The 22,307-nt window shown below is 38.4% G+C and overlaps 1 protein-coding gene across 1 annotated transcript; it reads right to left on the bottom strand.

Annotated features, from left to right (window-relative positions):
• Window positions 1-4,458: 4,458 nt before the first annotated feature.
• crispld2 (cysteine-rich secretory protein LCCL domain containing 2) lies at window positions 4,459-20,923 on the bottom strand. Its single transcript, XM_028014561.1, has 15 exons — window positions 20,364-20,923; window positions 16,782-17,103; window positions 15,728-15,846; window positions 13,549-13,681; window positions 11,622-11,737; window positions 11,280-11,380; window positions 10,385-10,567; window positions 10,227-10,287; window positions 10,064-10,130; window positions 9,845-9,975; window positions 9,526-9,569; window positions 9,332-9,404; window positions 9,005-9,080; window positions 8,390-8,520; window positions 4,459-6,063 (listed from the first exon to the last, which is right to left on the bottom strand). The coding sequence occupies exons 2-15, from the start codon at window positions 17,049-17,051 to the stop codon at window positions 6,012-6,014; spliced, it is 1,557 nt and encodes a 518-aa protein (XP_027870362.1). The 5' UTR covers window positions 17,052-17,103; window positions 20,364-20,923; the 3' UTR covers window positions 4,459-6,011.
• Window positions 20,924-22,307: the final 1,384 nt, after the last annotated feature.

Below are 22,307 nucleotides of genomic sequence, written 5' to 3'. Positions count from 1 at the left end.
AGTGAAGAGTGATTGATAGGATGAAGGGAAAGAAGGAAGAACAAGAGCAATGTAACGAGTATCAAAGCTAAATTTATGATTAATTTCACAATCAAATTGTTTTAGTGCAACCCTAATGTTCATATAATTAACAGTTCTTTTTCCAAATTGCCAACTTTATACTCAAAACTGGCACTTATCCTTCAAATACTTGGTTGTGTGTTAGTAATGTGCTAAATTATTGTGACCTTCTGTGAGGATCAATGCTGAAAATCACAATAGATCATAGAACTTGCAGCCTTTCATTACTTTTTTCACATTAGCACAAGTTTAAATATATTTGAACATGGAAAAGAGAATGTCTTCTAAACTAAGAGGACTGTTTTACACCATGGTATAAGGTTTTGATCAAATAAATCTGCAAGTATTCAACATGTGGATCTTAAAATGGCTTTTCCAAGAAGCATAGTGCATCTCAAGAAAGAAAGAAAAACTTTTTGTGGGACCATACCTTCAACCGCTATATGACACGTTTATATTTCCAGTCTCAGAAAGCGTTTCTGTGTGCCACTTGGCTGACTACACTCCATCAACAAAGATTACTCATCATTTCCCTGAAGAAGACTCTTGTGCTTTCCCTGTTTGGTTTCTTTGTCATGAGCCAGGAATAAAACTAATTCCCAAGGAGGAATCCAGCCCGTGACATACTCTGGGCCTGGGGGATCTAAGACTGACGACAATATGCAGATTATCAATCAAAATTAAAACATTAAAACATCAATAGGGATGTATTTCTTTCTTGGGGGATTGTCATAAAAACGTGAATGTTTTGGCTTATTCAGAGCATGACTGTCTCATTTGATTATCTGTTCAATGGCTTTGCAGAGATTTTTAGATGCCAAAGGAAGATTTCTCATTTTGTGCTTAATGGGAACAATACATTCATCAGTCATAACACTTGTAAAAGTAGCATAATTTTCTACCATAGACTGGTTGATCTTGGAGTAATTTTTTGTGGTTATGTTAGAGCAGAAAATGGAGTTTCGCCCGTACCTTTTTCAACTGGACATAAAAGATGTTCCAATAGAAGGGAAGACTGCTGTGTCAACAACGTTTTGGCATGGATATTTTGTTCAAGGGAGCCAGAGATGATAAAAAAACACAATAATCAACTGCTTCATGAGATACACTCACTTTCCTTTTCCATCTTGGGATGGCTGGCTTTGTTGATCCCATAACCCTTTGGTTTTGTGCCACAGGCTTTACCTGGATGAAATCGGATGGCAAAACTTGGTCAAGAAACAATCCTTACTATGAAAATAAATGTGAACAGCACTGTAAATGTTTTCATCAGAAAAACAACATTGTGAAAAGTTTGTTTCTTTTTTTTTTAATCTATGCATTTTATTCAATCTATTTTTAAAGCAATTATTTGATTAACGAGCAGCTCAAAACTCTGTTGTGTTAATATCAACAACATTTTTGCTCTGTTTGTCCTAGACTATGATCAATTTTATTTTAAAAATCCGAAATTCCTCCACTTGGACTGCCTTACCTGTCTTTCCTGAATATGCTCTTCTATTTTTATTTATTTACTTTTTTAATTTTCATCACTTTCTTATTGTTTGCTCCTTATGTCTTACAAGTGACCCAGATCTTGGCTGTAGATCTCGTTTGCAAACTGCACACAAACACCACATGGCTCTTCCACAATAACAATGGAAAACTCTACATCAAAGCTCAGCAGAGGAGAATTTAGGCTTGATTTATTTAGTCTTCATGCAAATCCATTTCAGCCACAGAAAAACTGTTTGTGTTGAAAAATGAAGTTATTGTAAAACACAGCAAGAATAAATGACCATAAATCCTCATTTTTTCTTTGTCTTCTTTGCGTGGGATTTTAATTTGTACTAAACAGCATCAATATGCCTGAAGACCATTAGTCATCTTTTTAATGGTCTCAGACCCATTAAACCTAATACAATCATAAATTGCTGTAGAGGAATTATTTCCAACTAATCAGCCATATTTAAACTGTGATTCAAAAACAAAAACATAAAAACATGGAAGAATTTTGGCATCTAAGTCTGGATTTAGCTTAACAAACATTGGTTTCTGTTTGGAAAGGTTTTAGTAGGTAACAGATTATTCTTATTATCTGTTGTACCTCTGTGAAATGTTTGTCTGCAGAATAATTACACAGTAGTTGACAAAAACAGGATTTGTCGATCTCAGACTGTCCTACAAGATTTAGAGAGTATGAATCAGTATTTTCAAAAATGGATCCGCCACAACATTTTCAAGTCCTAAATTCTGTGGAAGATCTCCCAAGATCAACACAAGATCTTAGCAAAGACTATTCAGGTTGAAATAAATGTTTTCTGCAAACTCAAAACAATATCATTTCCATTTAAACTAAAATTGGCTTTATAGTGTCAGTCAAGATTAAAAGTCAACGATATGTTTCTATCAAAATAAATAGCAAATGGTTAATCAAAATATTTCCTGTGTTCATTAAAGTCTAAATTATTAAAAGCTTTTGACCTTGTCTTGAGGTCTGATATCTTATGCTAATTTGAGAAATAAAGTTTGGGAGAAGAGAAAAATTTTTCAAATTTGACATTTGAATGGGTCAATTCCTCAGCTCAGAACCGCCTTAGCTGAAAAATCAGAAAACTTCACTGTGGTTCAGATCTCACAGTCTCCCAGTGAACCGCAATAGGTCCCGCTGAAGGATGAAGAAATCCAATCATGAAAGCTACTATTCTGGCTTGAAACCCATTCTGCAGTCATAAGGGAGTGGCTGGTATACATGGTCCGTTTATTCAATGTTGGGTGATTTTCCACTCTAGGTCATTCCAGAACCAAAAACTGTACGAAGGGGTCTTTCCATGCTTAACCCCTTCTTAGTGCAAGTCAACGCTATCAACAATTTCTCTACTGTGCAGCTCATCAACTAATCCTGAATTATTTCAGAAAAATGTTCCTTAATTTCAGTGGTAGTAAAAAGTATATACTTTGAACAAAACATTCCAGTGTCAAAGTATTATTCCTGCATTATGAACAAACAGGGATTTCATCAGTCTTGCCATTACAAATTTTTTTAGTCACAAGAGTCGAGTAGGAGCTTTTTCAAAGTAGGTAGACACAGCTAAAAGATCAGATTTGATGATTAAATTAATTTATTGGAAACTTCAATGACCAGACCAGCTTACTTAATTTCATGTGGTGTCTGGGTGTTTCATACATGAATGCATGCTGATTCATAAGGTCAAGAATAATGACTAAATCTTTTAAAGTTTTAAGTGGCATTTGTTGTGTTGTTCAGCAACTTTCCAAATATGGACACAAGCCTTGTTTGACAATGTGTGTATTCAGAAACAATTCAAAAGACACTGAAAAACTCCATTTAATACAGTTGAAACAGTATAAGCTAAGACAAGACAATATTCAAATATGTAAACAAAAGATTACGTAAACAAAAGTCCAATATTTCGCAGCTTTTGCCTCGACTATAACACTCTGTAATGAAAAGCACATTTTGAGACAGAAGGAACCTAATACTGGAAAAATTTTCAATTTTTTTCATCAAAGCTGTTTGGGGATTTACATGGGAATACAAATCTGTATTTTCTTTGACAATGGGAGTAAAACAGTCATTCCACAGCTGTTTATCAGCAACATGTCACGGATCCTGTCCAACCAGGGCTTAACTGAACCTGAACATCTGCCTCTGTCAAAAGCCTTGGAGTAAGAGGGGTTACTAGAGTCTAAGTCGACTCTTTCTCAATGAGCTGTAAATGAAGCAACAGCATGTACAATATATGGCTCATATACTGTACTCTATAGTTCACTGATGAATAGAAACTGTACATTGGCATATGATATTGAAAATAAAGATGATTCTTTCTGCCTCCACTCCGTTTAAACAGACGCTGACTGAAACATCTCCTGGCAGATTTTGTACTGTATGTGGTTTCTGAAAAGTGATCGCTATAGCTTGTTGATCCCGTCCTCTTGGATCTGTGTGTGCCCACAAGAAGCAGAACCATGACACGAATGTGGTCAGTGATACCGCTCCAAACACAACAATCAGATCCTGGGTGGCCTTCATCTCAATTTCATTCAGATTTTATGTTAAACAGAAATTTCTCGAAATACTCCGGACAAAGTACATTTAATACACTTATGAATGAAATGCGCCACTCTTTGGCTGATGAAAGCTTGTGTTCTAGAGCGCCATGCAAGTGAAAACTACACATACTGTATATGGCAACTGTTTCAGCTCAAACGCTTTATTTTTATAAAGGTTTTCAGTCACAACATGAGAAAAAATATCGGAAACATTGATTCCCATTTAGTCCTGGAAACCTGGAGGAAATAAATCAATAATAATAATAAATAATCAATAAATCAATTTCAGTTTTAAAAATGTATCTTAAAACATCTTTAATAAAAACATAAAAACACACCGATCCATTTGCATTTGTAAAACATACTTTATTTTCATATTGTGCAAAAAACGTATAGGACATACACCACCACATCTGTTAAAAAACAGCACAGAAAACAAACAAATATACATGTTTTAATCATCGTTTTAGAGAATGAAATTTAAAAACAGAGATCATATTATTTACAGTTGCCGTATTTTACAAAACTTTCATTAAAACAAAATCTCCCTCCCAAAAAAACTGCTGAGCAAAGCAATAGGACTGAGGTAGAATAAAGAGATAGAAAGACATAGCATACATGGCTGCAGTTTTTCCAGATTATCACTTTGACTATAAATACAAATGCTTTTCATCTTTAGTAATAATAAAAAACAGGAGGCACAACAAAGCTTAAAAGTGCTTTAACATGTCTACTGTGCTTTAGGGCCGTAACTGGAAGCAAAAGGCCTACAAAACCAAATTTATTTGCTTTATCGGTAATTTGAACAAAGAAGCATGTTCTTTTCTAGAATAAAACAAATCAGCATAGTAGGTATCTTCTCTAATTGTGCTGCATAGCGCTAGTTGTTCCAAAACGCACAAACTGCAGTTCAATGTCGCAAACTGTTACACATACTCACACCATTAAAATACAAACATCTCTGTACCTGAACCATGCAACACATTCAATTGTCATAAGTGGGGGCAGGGACAACGAAACATTTTCATATATACAAAAGGGCATCAGGAAATAACCAGAGAAATAAGCAAGCACTAAACAAGACAGAGATATTGGAGCTCATCTTATAAAAAATGTATCTGGTATTTAATACATTCCCACTACTTTATTCTTCAGAAGCTCTCCTTCCCTGTGACCAGTTCCCACACACAGTCTCAACTTTTAAATTTAATTTACACTTGGACGTGACTCGACAGCAAGAGTTTTAAGATTGTGGTTTGAGACCCTATCCCGGGTAAAGGGGTACAGCTTGGGCCTTAAAAATTTTAATAAAATATTTAATCTAACTTGAAAAAAACATAAAAAGAAAATCTTGTGGGTCAAAAATCTCTGTCTCTGTTATTTGTAGGTCAGAAACTAAAATGTTTGGCAGCTTGTAGTCTAAATGTTCAACAGTAGAAAATTATAACCCAATTAGCCACTAAAAGAAATTACTAATAAAGCATAAACAAATTAATATATTGTAATAACTGTCAAAAACAAAACAAAAAAATCACCATGTATTCTGGACAGGATTAAATACAGTGTGATCAGTATACATTCTTGTGTATGAAAACCAACATATATATTTAACATGAACATTATTGTAAACATAATTATTTCTGTGTACCTACAATATTTCAGCACCAGCTGTTCAATTCATAATAAAATCTTCTGTATTCACAGATTATGTAAAAATAAGGACCATCAAAATACAATATGCCCAGATGATAAAGAAGCATTTCTACTGGAGATTACAGTGATAAATGGTGGGACAAAGGAAATGTATATATTTTCGGACTCCACTGCACAAGGGTCATGGTATCCAACCTGTGGGCACTTGCTGAGCAAACTCTGTTGGTCCTCAGACTTCAAAAGGGTCACACCTTCACGGCAAAGAGTCTAAAGGAGCCTCCGTCTGTGTTGCTTTGGCTGAAAATATACAAAAAATGTGTTATCTTTACTGTTAGAGATGCAAACATTATTTAGCTAGCAAAAGTATTCATGCCTTTATACCCACAAATTTGTATTTCACAGAGATTAGATGAGATACATTTTCTTTACCAATAAAAATCTGTGGTATGTGTTTGCCTTCAGTCTACATGCTTCCTTACTTTGTAGAAACATCTTTTGTCTGCAAGTGGAGTAGTTTCTCAAGATTTCTTTTTTTAACAGCTTTGCATAGTTAGAGACTGGAAATTTTGCCAAATTCTTTTACAAAATTACCCCAAGTTCAGTCAAATTAGATGGAGAGAAGTCGTGAATATTAATTTTCAGTCTCACCGCAGATTGATAAATCAGCTACAGGTGTTGAGTTTGGGTCTTTTTAATACATGAGACTGACTTGATCTCAACCTTTCCATTGAAGCTCTGACTGTATGGTATGTGGTTCTGATGAATGTTGTTGCCTCAGTGAGTTGAAGCCATTATTAATGCATATATTGTATTTTAATCTAACTTCAGGTATGATTACAACAATCAGAGGTGAAGTGGATTTTTCCCTCATGGTTCAAATTATCTCAACAGTGAAATCCATCAAAGAATAAATCAAGAGTTGATATTTTGGGTTGAAACCACCATGAAACCTGCTGTTTAAAGAATAACTCACTGCCCCAGTATTTCTAAATATGAGGGGGTTTTTTGTTCCCACATGTGCTCAACTCATTGATATTAATTAGTTCATTAGCAGAAAGACCTTGAAGCTGTGCCATGATCAATAACCACGACAAGCTAGAACTACTGGAGTCCTGTAACAAATAATTGTTCGTGTAGAGAAGCTGGCAGATTGGCTGACAGCATCTCCATTCTGAAGTAATTGGATAGGCTGTAATTACATTCACAGCAGCACAGAGCAATCTAAACTGCCCACGCTGCCATGATGTTGGCGCATGGCATTAACTCCTCCTCAGGCACTTACTGACCTCCTGTCCCAATGCCCCGAGTGCGGCCTTCACAGCTCTGCATCGGGTTTCAAACAGTCAGACTTGGATTGTTATTACCAATTCAGCACTTTGCTCAGTCGGTTTAAATCTATGGGTAAAGTAAGCAAAGAGGCAGTGTGTGGCCTACCCACACACCAAACCACACCATCACTCTTGCATCCCCCATATGCCAGCAGAGCTGACCACGAGAACTTTCTTACCTGACTTAGTCCACTGGAGCTAACCAAAGACATGAAAGTGATTTGTGAAGCATAGCGTGCAAGCAGAGAACCCACTACATGGGCTATTACAGCAGACATCAATCACCCAACTTCCTCTGACATAGTCTGCTTTGTCTTGTCAAATGTACTTGTCGGTTTCAATAACCAAACGGAAAACCTAAGCGAATGAAATTTAATTTCATATCAGCAAATCTTGCTTAACATTGAACTAGACCCTGAAATTGTTTATTCATCTACTAATACAATTTCAAAGTGTTCAATCTCATTTATGAGGAAAAATACTAACATGTCCAAAGTGGGGCGATACCTTTGCTTGAAAATTAACAATTCTGTAGATATCATGCAAAATATTGTCACCGTCCTAAAGCACAGGTCACTTCTTTCAGCAAAAAGAAGTGATTTCTTTTTTCCAAAATCATTTTTGGAAAAAAATTTCTAGGAAAGTGGCTATATTTATTTTTTAGAAGGAGTTGCATAGTGAAGCATTTGCAGTTTTGCTTTGCAGCAAAGAAGTCCTGGGTTCAAAACCCAGTCAGGACCGTTCCAGTGTTTAGTTTGGATGTTCTCTCTGGGTATGTCAGCTTCCTGCCACAGTTCAAAGACATTCATGTTAGAAAAACTGACATTCCTGATCACTCATTAGTGTGAGTGTGTGATTGAATTATTGTGTTGCTCTGTGACGGACTGGTAACCTTTCATCCTGTGGAGACTGGAACAAACCAGACGGTAACCCTTCAAGAACTGAGTAAGTATGAAAAAATGGATTGACAGACAAAAGTTTTCTATCAGAAGTAGAAGAGGGATTCAGAAGTAGGGATTTGGGATTTTAATGAGAACACGGGAGTTATTTTTAATAAATTAACTTTAGTTTAAAAATTCTCTGAATGTTTTCACAGCCAAGGAGGGCTCATCAGTTCTCAGTATGCATGTTTTAGCTGTTGTGTTTTTAAAAATTCAAACTGTCTGATGTAAATTGCAACTATTCAAACATGATGCAACATTTTTTACCTTTGTATCTTTTATAAATGAATGATGAGCCTCAATGGGGAAATATAACTACAGTTAGTCTAGTAAACACCAAAACAGTGAGGTCACCTTTCAGACTGGATGCCATTTTTTAGGACGCCAGCGTAACTCTTTCTTCTTTCCAGTGGCAGAACATCAACAAAACCTCCGTCTCCTTTGATTACCCCTGAATGGATGGCCGATTTGCAAATGCTAGAGCTCTGTGAAGAACAGAAAGAAAATGAAAAACCTTTACACTCTTAAAAAAAAAGATGCTCATACCCACACAAGGAGTGTGCAGAACTCTGGTATTAGCGTAACAAGCAATAAGTTCTTATCAGGAGAGTATAATCATTCAATTCCAATCTAAACACAGATCACACTCTACACTCATGCAATGATTCTAACCAGAGGTTTTATATTCCAAGTTTATATTCCAACCAACATTTAGCCTCCTTACCACTGCAGAAACATATCTGAGTGTCCTGCTTTGCAAAACATACGCTTTGCAAAACATACTTTAACCCTTTGTTGAAAGGAAGCTTTAGTTTTGACCTGGAACTCTTACTAAGTTTCAGAAGGACCCTGAATGTACAAACAGCCCACAGTAAAAAAAAAACACACACACAAAAAAAAAACTAGCAGAGTTCTGGAGATCTTTCAGCTGGACTTATGACCACTTTGTAAATATTTATTAATACTCACATCTGCATAGATGTTGTTTCCAACTACAGGCGACCAATAGGATGGCTGAGTCTTACAGCTGGCTGGACAGATGATTCTGAGAATCCCAGAAGTACATAAAAGTTATGGATTATGTTGCATTTCAGAGAAATAAGTGGCCACATAAGGATTTACGATCACATTACACATTCAGTAACATAAAGAAAACTTCTCATCAATCTTATAACTTAGTTTTATAATTTGTAAATATCTGCAACAAAATAGGTTTTCAAAGTATCTGTTAGGGGGTATTAGAGATTTTTTAAAAATGTATTCAGTAAAACAGCTAAAGCCAGCGAATGGAGGCACCTGGGACAGTGTGAGAATGGTTGTCTATATGGGCAGATTTCCCTCACTGTGGTGTAGCAATCGGCATTATATTCTGTCAACCAGAGAGAAAAGATGAACAATTATAATACAGTATACTCTATAATATGCACCATGCTTGATCAATTGTTCTGATTATACACAATTCTTTCATAAAAAAATATTGATTTACTCACCTTCCACTTTGGCCACCGTGAAAGAGTTGCCAGGTTTATATTTGCTGCATAACAAAAAGAGAGATGCATTAAAACACTTTCAATTGATGAAGTACAAAAACAATGAAAAAAAAATTAATTAGCAGGACAATTCTGTACAATAAATTGTTTTCCTAGTAGTTATTTGAGTGCTTCTCTCAAGTTCATCAATGGTTAATGTCGATTCGGTGCATCTTATTTTGTTTCTTTCAATTACATATGTCCCAGAGCTGTATTTATAGTTTTACTCACAGCCCAATTTTAATTTAAAAAAGAAATTGGAGAGAGCAGGTGTGTCTACCTGAGAGACTCAACTCCATTTTTTGTGGATCTGACAAAGAAAGGCAACTTGTCTGTCCTTGTTATGTCAACCAGCCCTCCATTGTTGTCGATGACCCCAGAATGGATAGCAGCTTGGCAAATACTTGATTGCTGTAACAGTGGGAAGCGGACTTTAAGAATGCCTTAATGTTAGAAATTGTTTAGAAATGCAAGACGTTTCCAGTTTTGAGAGACTCACCACATCATAAGAAACGGTCCCCCAAACCTTCCCTTTTGTATTTAGACAATTTGCTGGACAATTGTGTCTGCAGAAGAAGAACACAGGCTCACATCAGAGAGGAAGTGTGCGATAAGCAAATAAATAAGTAATTATCGACTAAAAATTCTCATAATATCCTGACCTGTTGCAGGTTGCTCCTTTACACTTATCCCGCAGTTTAGTCTCACACTTAATGTTGTGAGCTGCAATAATGAGACAACACATTGAAATTAAGTACCAAAAACAAAATGGTTAATGGTTATTAATATACATTATTATGTTAATAATTCCCGTGTCTACCGAGATATGGATTGTTGGGAGACTTTGGGGAGGATGTCCTTGGGGTGGCGGTTTTGGGAGAGGAGGGTTTGGTTGCAGGTTTTCTGGGAGGTCTGGGGGTCGGTTTGGAGGTGGTCCGAGGCGACAGTGGTACCTGAGGCTTTTCTACCTCGTTCATGTCCTCCGTCTCCGAGCGCTGAGAGTCTGGCAGTGTTCAAATATGTTGACGTTAGGTTGAGGAAATATGCTGGTAATTAAATTTAAGAGTTTTCCTAGTTTGGGTTTTAATTGCTTAATGTTTTTCTTACTGCTATATCTATCTGTATCTATCAAATACAATTTAGTACAGAGTTGTGAAGTGGAAGGAAAATGATACATGGTTTTAGAAACTATTTTATGAACAAAGATCTTCAAATTTATGCACAAATAGGTTTTTACTTCAAGTCAGTGCCTTTTAGAACAACAGGAAATATTGGACATTACAAACGGAAAACATTTTGGGCTTGTCTCTAACAGATTTAATCATCTGGTCAAATTAGACTGATGTTGGTATAGCACCTATAGACATTTATTTTGAAGTCTTACAAAAAATGTCACTTTCATTTAGGTCTAGGATGGTCAAGTGTTCAACTCTTGCCCTTCTCAAATCCTACGAGTTTACTTGGCAGAACACCAACAAAGTTTGTAATTGAAACGTAATTAATTACAAATTTATTGATGGAACCTGACTTAATGTCGTGTTTTGATTGTTGATTCTATGTTGCATTGTGTTTCTGTGTTTGATATGATGTAAAGCACTTTGAAATGCCTTGCTGCTGAAATGTGCTATACAAATAAAATTTGACTGATTGATTGAAAGTAGCTCATGAGACCATTTTTAAAAGTCGTTTTCCAAAATTGTAGAGAAATGTCTCACCTTTGTAGCACAGATTATTTCTACATCCTCCTCCAAAACTTGGAGGACACTGAGAACAAGGACGACCATGTTGATATGGGGCCTCTCCGATCCAGTTTCCCCTGCACAGAACCAGATAATTAATTATCAAAGTATGGTGGCTTTGTCATTACTCCAGGAAACTCCCAGAACCCCAACAAAGACAATTACTCTAGTAATTTTACTCCTAAATTTAGATACTTTTTAATCCACACCAATGCCAAAACATAACATGTTTAACATTTGCTAACCGTGTACAGGGCAATGCAAACAAGTTTAGAGGTTGTTGACGAACAGCGGACCATGGAGGAATACTGATCTTACTTTGGGGAATAGTTGCAAACAAGGTAAACAGCGTTCTCCCATATTTCTCCCCACACGTTCATCCTTGGACACACATGAACAGCACAGCCCACTCGGTTCGTGGTTGCCCAGACCAGCTGAAATGAGGGAAAATAAATACACGGCCAAAGTTAGCACTGGCATTCTCTGAATAAAAAGACTATATTTCTACACTGACATTTCTCACACTCATTAATTCAAGAGGAAACACTTAAATTGACTGTTTTAATTAACGAGGCCACAGGGACCTGCTAGGACCTCTGATTCTGCCTTAGTCTGGTGTGATGTTTTCATTAGGCTGTGAAAAAGGAAACAAATGTATATTTTTAATATCTCAAATACGGTTTTAAAATGGACTGCTGAAGTTTCCATTTCAAAAGATATATGAAAAGAGCAGCTGTAGAGGTGTTACGGATAAATCATGTCCCATTGGAGGGAAATAAAAAGCTGCATATTCTAAAACTTCTCCCAACACCTCCCTCTCAAACACGTGCTCCCCCTCCTCAGGAATGTTGGTCTTTTTTTTTTCTTCTTGTATGCTTAGGGGCCGCTGGAAGCAGTGAGTTAGCACAGACGGACATGTGTCTCTAAAGCAGCACAATGCAATCGAAAGGTAGCACTGGAGTGCGACAGGCTGGACGGCAGATACGTCAACCAACAGCAGACAGACAGTCAGGTGATGGCTCAGCTCCTCCTGCTTCTGTCAGCAGCATCTTCAAAGGAGCCCAGGTCAGGCAGTGCAGGATGTCTGCTGGGTTTGGAAATGACTGCCAGATGAAAGTGATCAAGTTTCAGGGTGAAAGCAAAGAAGAGAGACTGAGACTGTTTCCGTAAAGTCAAACCAACTAGCTTTGAGGCTGACTGTAGGCCAGCTCTTCTGTCTATGGATCCTAATTCAGTTTTTAATTTGCTCATTTAGACATCTTTTTTTTCTTTAGGGTCTCACATTTTGTTCAGTTTTAATCAGGAAATGCTAGTCCAAATAAGCATGCAGTTATACTTAGATATTAAGATATTTCCTATCAAATTGTTATGTTCACAGGACAACACTGACAATATGAGTCTTCGCTCACGGCACCAGTGTGACAGGGCATGGCATTATTTAGTTTCTGCCCCAAACAAGTTGTTATTGCTTATTTTTATTGCTTATACTCGTTAGGGAGCAGGTGCACCCTCTTTGAGGTGCCATCTGTCCCACTGCACCTTGCTGATGGTGCTAAAGTTGAGAACTGCTGCAAAGTTTTAAGACTTTTGATAATATGCAGTTTAAAACCTAAAACGCCTGGAGAACCTAAATAGATATACTGAAAGGTTTTTTAAACACAGTCAGTGATTCATGGAAAACATTATTCTAGACTGAAACAAGAGTGAATACCACAATATATAGACTGGTAAATTGAGGACTAAGTAATTCTATATAGACAAAGATTCTTTAAAATACCATTCAAGTTTTTAAACCTGTGGAGTTTGTTTTCCAAAAAAAAAAAAAGAGCATAGCTAAAAGTAGTTGGCATATTCTCAGGTTAAGAAGGAAGGGCCACCAGGGATAATATTCATACTGGACCCGTCTAAAGTTCAGTCAAAAATCTTCATCCACAGGATCCACAGAGCATTTAAAATAATTTCAAACAACTCCTGTTATAAAGGGTTAAACACGTCGGTAGTGCTCTAGGTCCTATTAATTTTGTTCTTTTTTCTAGAATAACCACAACTGAAGAAACTACTGACGAATAGATCCATCCCAGTTTTAGTGTTGTTTTCCTGTAAATCACCAGGAAGGTCACAGACTGTTAGTAATTAGTACATCACACCCTCAGCCGGGAAGCCAGCCCATTCCAGCCCGTCAAGGCAATACGTTATTTGTTAAAGAGACAAATTACTCATCTAAAGTGGTCTGCCATTCTCCTACCTGGGTGTAGTGGGTGCACATTGGCCCTGAGCAGCGGTCAGGGCACCACGGGTTGCACTCTTGAGGGTAAGGGAAAGTGTAGTCCTTTACTTCGTCGTACCACGCCTGGACATGGAAGGCAGGTGAGCGGTATCTGTAGGGCCAATGCACACACACACACACATTCAGAGAAACAGTAGGCTTAGTCACAGCCGGTTCAGCTTCCTGTGGCAAAAGGGAAATATCTGAGAGAGCTGCCAGGTGCTTTGGCTCAGACTTGAGAAACACTGCATAAATCTCTCCTCCCTACCTCCCGTTACTCCTCAAAAGATGAGTCCGAATTTGACCTGGCGCAAAAAACTGCAGACTGGAAATTGAATCAAGTTGGGGGGGAAAAAATCAATGAGAAGTAAACTTAAACATGGCACCATGGCCTAACTAATCAATTAACTTTTTATAAACAACTCTTGAAAAGTGCTGATGGAGGCGGGGAGGAGAGAAAAAATGACTCTACATCAGGGTTTGTTGGCAATGAAAGAAAAAAAAAGGGGGAAATGGACTTGAGAGATTCAGAACAGATTCCTGGAAGGGCACCTGCTGTGATATCCATGTGTTGTTACACAGAGGCCAACTGTGTCAGGCCATTCAAAGGCACACTTCCTTGCCATTGCTTTGGTCTTCCACAGATCTTGGATGGATTTCAGGTCTGAACTCAGCCTGGGCCAGTCATAAATGTTGTTATTGTTCACTGTCCAATATTTCAAGACCACTTTAGCGATATGTTTCAGATCACTACCATGCTAGAGAGCCCAAAGGTAACCAAGAGAGGATTTTTGTAGATGTTTAACTCGGTTGGGCATATTAATTTGGTCCTCACACAGGTCCACATGAAAAATGCCAGTTCCTGATATCAGCAAGGTAGATAACCCAGAGAGATCCAGGACTGGTGTCCATGGCCACCGCTTCCCCCTGATAGATATGTGCAAAGTGGCTTAATATTTCCTTTTGCTCACCTGGAGGATATTTAAAGTGTTCTGTAGATAAACATGTTAATATGGGGCTGTAATATTTTTGGTTTACCAACTCAAAGGACTGCACTATTATCTTTGCATACGCCCATAGACCTTGGATATTGTATTGTTTGTCATTTTCCTCTTCACCATTCTGAATGTTTGCAGTTTTTAGGAGGTTCTGGCCAAATTTTAGACCTGAATCAAATCAGTTAGTGACGAGAACTAAAGAAAACCTTCCAGCCTCGATACCTGCTCACCATCACAAAATGGTAGCAGTCATAACGCCAGTGGAAACTTGTAGAAACGCTGATGTATTTACTGATTGTTTTGGTTACTTTGCAGGAAAAATAAAGGCTTTGCCTGTGATTACTGAGAAAATTCATGGATAATTTTTAAAAATTACATTTTAATTTTCACTTTTTCCACCATCAGGTCATAAAAGTTTTCATTTTTAAATCTGTACCGTCCTTACCAAGGTTACGTTTACTAAAATATTTATGTCTGGACAAAGACTCAAGAATTGTTGGCCAGCCAAACTACATTTCCATCACTGACCCAGTTAAATGTTCTTTTGACTAATCACTTGAACTAAAATGAACTAAGATACAGATTAAATCAGAAATAATATGAAACGTGATGCCATGCTTAAACAGCAATGACGACTGTTCACACAACTTTCTTTGTCTTAGTAAGGAATTCAACATCAGGGAATTACCCAATAATCAATAACATACTAAATCAGCTGTTATTTCTTAATATTAAAACCTTTTGAGACATTGTAAAAACAACTTCTATACAACATAAACTCCACAAAGACCATTTTATCCTTAAACAATCCATAAATCTTGATTTGCTTTGGATCTCTTCTTTACAATGTTATCATAACTGCAAGTTTCTGAGTAAAATTACTCATATGTCATTTAGTATTACTATTATTAGATATAGCTGCAGTCAGAGGACTAAATGTATGCATTGTGACCAAGAAGACCACATTAATTCAGGCAGTTTAATGTTTTATATAAACTTTTACCAGGATGGAATGATTATACAACAAATGGAAAACCAAAAAGAGTTTAGTCAACTAAATCAGAATTAGGTGACAGGACTTGCATAGCCTGCAGTTTTAAAAATTATCAATAACCCAAAATTAATATGACATTCATCCAGATGGCAGGTTTGAATCTCACCTCCCCCAGTGTACTGCCAGGTTTTGTCCAATCGACATGAGGAGGTCTTGAGGTCCATGGTCCCACTGACACTCCTCAGCCCAGTGAGTGGCTGACCTCTCCAGCTCATCGTCCCAAACCTGCATGCATGAGACACAATGCAATTCGTTTCACAGATGGACATATTTTCCATAATATGTTCTGATTTTGCAAGCTATTAGCTTAAATCTGTTCAAGACCTTTACCAATGCACCTCCTTGAGAGATGACTGAACTGAATACAGTTTAAATGTCAACCTGTAAAGATGTTTGACTTCAGTCCCAGTAGATTCACAGCAGTCACAGCTGAATTAGTCAAAGGGAGGAGAGAAAAATAGACAACACCTGACTTCAACAGCAAAAAGCAGCGAGGGCTCCCAGCTGCCTGGGCCCTCAAAGGACATCCCCTCAGTAAATTTCCAGGCTTTTGGTGGTCACTACAGCATGCATACACTGACACCACTATAACCCCCAAGCACCCCTTTACCAATGCAAACACACACTACTTGTTCCCTGGAATACGAGAGAGCAGAGTGGGTCTACAGACACTTGCCTCCACACCATAACCACAGTCCCAAGACACACAGGCTGCTGCTGCTGCTTCTCCCAACCTCAAACTCCACCGACTTCTGAGTAATCCTCTGTATGTCGCAACAATAATCCCTCTCCTGCTTTACCCAGAAATGTTCCACGAGTCCCTAAATTTCACCATTGGCCTCTTCCTCTCTCCCTCGCCCTCCAGTGTTCTTCACAGCCGAGCTGTTTTCAGGTAGAACGGAGTCAGCATTAAAGCGCTCCCTGTAAAAGACTGGCACAGCAGGCTGGCAGTGGGTCAACCTTTATGACTCCATGTTTCCAGCAGAGAGAAAAGATTGGTTTTACACCAACTCCACCTTTCTGGACAATTTAAAGCCTTTTAAACCCCTAATTACAAGCCCTGTTATGGTGTTTGTTTCTGCTGACGCTTCAATTTCCAGGAGATTAAACTTTTGATCTTTTTTTTTCTGTTTAATTGGCGTTTATGTGTCAGATCTCACCATGTACTCCATGTTTGAGGCGGTGGGATAAACGCTGCCCCTCAGCTTGTTGTGCAGCTGAAGGATCTCCTCCCGGTCCGACCAGAGGATGGCTCGTCTTGTCCTGTTGCCAGCTGTGGAGCCAACGCCGTTATGGTCCGCTTCTTGCTCGTAGCGGCTCAGCAGGTGCCGCAGTTCCTTGGAATCCGGCAGGAAGAGCGAAGACGAGTCAGTGACGCATCGCATCAGGAGGGAGAGGAAGAGGAGGCAAGGCGAAGCAGAATGGGTCATTCTGATATGCAAACTGTCTGGGGTAATAAACCTCCTCAGGAGCCCAAATAACCTGGAGAGTTGACAGATAAGTGGTACGTGTTACAACATTTGTTCAGACATGTCATAAACTCTGTTACCAAGAAACTGTGAAAACTAAATCTTTTCTAACATCACCTTCTCTCTCATGGAGAGAAAGTGATGTTCTCATCACCTTCTCATGGAAGGTGGATGAAGCCAGTGTTTACTCTTTCTCTATAGTTTCCTCAGTGGTGCTTAGCTAAAGTGAAAAAGAGTGCATTTAGGAAATAATGGACTTTTTGTACTCCCTCCTGTTCTCCTACCAGGCAGAAAAAACTTTTTTATTTTTCCACTTAGTTATTTAAACACATAGAATCTATTTCAAACATTTATCTTTGGTCTTATTATGGCTTGCAGCTAATAAAAACATACAATTGAGTTTCACACAAGATTGTGATAGTTCAGAAAACTAATAAAAATGATTTTTAATACAGAAATGTTAGCCTACTGAAAAGAACGGCCACATACTGTAAGCACTAAACACTTGAGCGATGCTCTTTTTGCATAGATTGCTGCATCAATGTGGCATTTAGGTGATCAGTTTGTGGCTCTGATATCTGATATGGACGCTCAGATTCATTTAATGATAACAGGCTTTGGGAATTTAGTCAAGAAGAAGATCAGAGACTCCAGACATACATTTCAGACAAGCCATGGATTCTTTGTGGGATTTAGGTCAGAGGGTTGATGGCAAATCAAGTGCAATGATAATATGACCATCATTAAAGCAGATATTTGTGCTTTTCCTAAGTGCTGCTGGTAAATGTAACCAGCATCTCTGTTATAAGAGAGAATGTGAAGCTCTAATATTTGCTGACAAACATCCATAATGCATTTGGACTTGATAAAATACAGTGAACATCTCCAGCAGGTGCAATAGCCTCCCAAGTCATCTCTGATTGGGGAACTTTACTCTCTACACCTCAAGCAACCCTCTTGATTCTGTGCCTCTCCATTCTTCCTCCAGAGTTGATTTTCAAATGAAATGTAAAATTAACTGCAATCTGAAAGCTGATTTAGTGAGTTAGTGAGCAACCGTCCCGTCTGATGGAATTTGCTTTACGATCATCTGAAGGCTGCAGCTATCTCTGGAGATCATCCACCAATGTCTTTACCAAATTTTTTTCTTCCACTCAATTTTCTATCAATATTCTTTGCCAGCTTATTTGATAATGAGCAACTGTGGCTTGGCCTCTTCCTATGCAACACTCAAATTTTGTGGACAAACAAAATCTGGGATTTTGAAAACATGTGAGCCACAATTATTAAAATGACCTGACAAAAACTCTTAGAACATATCACTTTGTGTGAAATGAATCAATATACAATATGAGGCTCATATATTGGAGTCAATTCAATTGAAAAATGCTTTATTTATCCAAAGGGTAACTAAATATTGTCATAAATCATATGAGTATCTCTAAAGAGTCATTGTGGATGGAGTTGTTGTGGGAAGGATTTCCAGTAACAGCCAGTCTTGCAGCAAATCTAAAGAGGCTTCTGACTGAAGACTGTTGCTGTATGACTGTCATGACAATCTAACAGCTCAATATCCAAGCAGCAGAGACAATATTCCTCAGTAACATGTTGACGCCAATTGGATGACACCCATCAATTGTTGTCGAGCACTGCTAATGCACCTCATTTGCTTTTGCTGTTGCTCTTCAAATCTCTGTCTGTCTGCATGGTTAGAACCCCTGACAGAGTCAGCTAGTAAAATGAATTTTATATGATATTGTAATCTTAATAAAGTGCCTGCATTAAGTTTAGTCCATCTAGAGAAGATCAGAGTGAAAAATTTTGTTTGATGAACTGATGATGCTTTAAATATAGCTTGATTCTTTCATCAAAATGGACGCATGCTCTGTTTTAAACATGGTAGTTCCATGCATGAATGACTGTCTGTATTAATGTGTAAACTGTAGTGAGATGTACCATGATCAGATGTAATATTTCTCCAAAATTCGATGTTTACAAACAGCTTATCTCTTGAGTTTGAAAACCTTCAACAGTTGCACTTAATGCAGAGTAATATGACTTTCTGTTGTTGATAAAGTTGCCCTGCGACAGACTGGCGACCTGTCCAGGGTGTACCCCGCCTCCCGCCTGGAACGTAGCTGGAGATAGGCACCAGCAACCCTCCCGACCCCATTAGGGACAAGGGTGCACAGAAAATGGATGGATGGATGGATTGTTGATAAAGTAAAAAAAAAAATGGTGATGACAGGACGGATTTGTGGCATCAGCGTGTACAGAGAAGTACTCTGATTCTGAGGAGAACAACCTGAGATTAGGTTCACAAGTTTTAACCTGAGTGAACCGTGTTTGGGCAGAACACTTGCGTGGAGCTGATTCTGCATATGAAATTCTCCCGCCAGGCTGCAGCCACACAGGAGGACGTCCAAAGACTAAAAGCAAACATCACAAAGTTTCGTAGAGAGGGGAGGCAGTCAGGCAGTGACCAGAGAACAAAAATAAATAAATAAACTAAGTTCCAGCTTGCACTGGTTGCTCTTATCCTTGAATCCCTTCACCCTTTTCTCTCTGGCTGAAAAGGCAGCTTGAGGTCTGGCGCCGGCTCTGTGTCAACACGCCGTGCCAGCTCGGGGCACTGAGACTGAGCCAACGGGCAGCCCAGGCACCACACCCTTCTCCTCAGCCTGTGCCATGTCTTCTTCCCACTGAAGCCCTACCAGCTTCTCTGTCTGGGCCCTTCTCATGGCTTTCATGAATTTTATACCACAGTGACAGACAGAGCAGAGGACTCAGAAGAGAAATGTGCACTTTTCATCTCTGTTATGGGAACCACTTCTGGGCTGATCCAAGGAGGAAGTCTGCCTTAAGAACAGCTGATCCAACAAGGAAATTTAATACAAACGCATGTTTATTTTTGCATTTTCTCTCATTTAATATAATTTTTAAACGTGAAAATCAGTTCTATTTAATGTTTTTCCTTAAAACAAAAGTGTATTCATCTTTTTGAAAAATTACTTCTTTTACAGGTTAAAACCAGCAGCAACTCCATGGCCTTTTCCAACATCCTACAGGAACATATAACTGAATTTCTCCATACAATTTCCACCTGGTGGCAGCAGAAAGTGACTATCAGTGTCTAACAGCTCCATTTGCATACGCGCCAAAAATATAAAAGTTGGCGTTTCCAAATTTAAGCACATCTCTCATTCAACAGCAATACAGTCACGACGTCAAACGTGACCATACATTAAAAGCATAATGTGGTTAATGTCTCACCTCTGTCTCTCTGCAGCTGCTGGAAGATATAGGTCAGTCTGCGCTGGAGAGCTGGATTGTTTCCTTATTACAGGAGCGGGCTGCTGTGGCTGCTGTTGCTATTTGGCGATTTTCCTGAGGCTCGTAGGAAACTGTGTTACCTCTGTGAAACTAAGCGCCTTATATAGCTAGAGACGGAGACCCCTGATGAGCAGAGAGAAAAAAAAATGACCGTGTCTCCTCTGCGCACTCCCCAGCCTCCCCCTTGTTCTTGCCACACAGCGGGTTTCGCATTCGCTGATGACGGGCGAGAAAAAGAAAAGAATCAGAAGCTGTGCGCAAGCATGCCATCTAACAAATAAGCAGCGGGCATTTATATTGGCCATAACTGGATGACGAGTTGTTGCAAAAAATACACATTCTTAAGAACCTCGCTTAAAAACACAAGCCAATAGACCTCTTAAGATGTGATGTTGAATGTAACTGTCCGCTGCTGATTTGTTAGATAGCATGCTTACTCACAGCTTCTGATTCTTTACTTTTTCTCGCCAGACACCAGCGAATGCAAAACCCGCTGTGTGCCAAAGAACAAGGGGGAGGCTGGGGAGTGCGCAGAGGAGACAGTCATTTTTTTCTCTGTCTCTAGCTATATAAGGCGCTCAATTTCACAGACACACACAGACACACACACACACACACACATATATATATATATATAAGTTATTAATTTCAGTTTAATTTTAAGTCAAACCTATGGATTTACTACAGTCAGACTTGCGTACAGTATTTCAATAATCTATTGCTGTCCAGCTTTAGCTTACAGATGATCATAACATTGAGTGTATAAGAAAATTTGATTACAGTTGAAAATTAAAAGGATTTTTAATACAGAAATATTGACCTATAGACCTATATGACCTACAGAAATATTGAAAAGTATGAGCACATACTGTGCAGCGTATGTACGGCATGGCGGCAGTCAGCATGTGGTTGTGTTAAAGTACTCCAGGTTGCTTCAGTTCTTCTGCTTTGTTGGCTCTGGTCTCCCATCATCCTTGACAATACGCAATAGATTCTCTGAGGGATTCATGTCAAATAAAGCAGTGATGCCATTACCATTAAACACAAGAGATGCAGTGGCTGTAGCCCATGTCCGGGATACATTTTTGTGTGGTAAAGCACCTACTTGAATCCATGTCCTGAACTTATGAATGGATTTTCTCCATATGCCTGCTGCTTACGCACCTTTTTCTTTTTTTTGCTATATTTTTTTCTACCACTCCTGTGTATAATTTGCTGCGCAAGAGAATCAAATGGCCAAAGAATAATAAACTTCTATAGTTTGGTTTTTACGTAAAAAACTAAAAACAGGGAGTAAATTGTTATGTTGCTTTTGAATTATTTTCAGGCGCTTTCATAAATGTTTGTAATATTGGGGGGAAGTCCTATCTGCAGCTGATTTAATTGACTGTATTACACTAGTGTTAAACTCATTGGAAGGATACATGAAGGAAAAGCAATCTTAGCAAGAAAATAAAAAAGATCTTTACGTGGATCAAAGATACAGAGAAGGAGAGTTGGGCAGAATAAAAAAGGGAGGAGATGACCCAGTTTCATATCACTCCCTGCATGTGTGACCCGAACAGTTCACATTTTTCCTCTACCATCTGTTTGCTTTCCTTTTAAAACATCTCAGACTTTTATAGTAGCATGCCCAGTCCTGGTGATTGCCAGCAAACTGAAGCCTAACCTTTTCTTTCAATACAGACTCTGCCAAATTGTGGCGCACACACCGCATCAGCTCTTTTAAACGTCATTTGGAGACGGTAGCAGGCAGTGGTGACATAATTTGTTGGGTAAGTAACCACAACTAGATGGTTAATTTCAGGAAATATAGTTAAACATGGCTCAGGCTGCACAGATGTGCAGTTGGTAGCACTGCTGCCTTGCAGCAAGAAGGTCCTG

The sequence above is a fragment of the Xiphophorus couchianus genome, chromosome 4 (assembly GCF_001444195.1).
Source record: "Xiphophorus couchianus chromosome 4, X_couchianus-1.0, whole genome shotgun sequence".
In the NCBI taxonomy this organism is placed as follows: domain Eukaryota; kingdom Metazoa; phylum Chordata; class Actinopteri; order Cyprinodontiformes; family Poeciliidae; genus Xiphophorus; species Xiphophorus couchianus.
The sequence above is the reverse complement of the archived record's forward strand: the minus strand, read 5'-3'. Positions and strand labels throughout refer to the sequence as shown.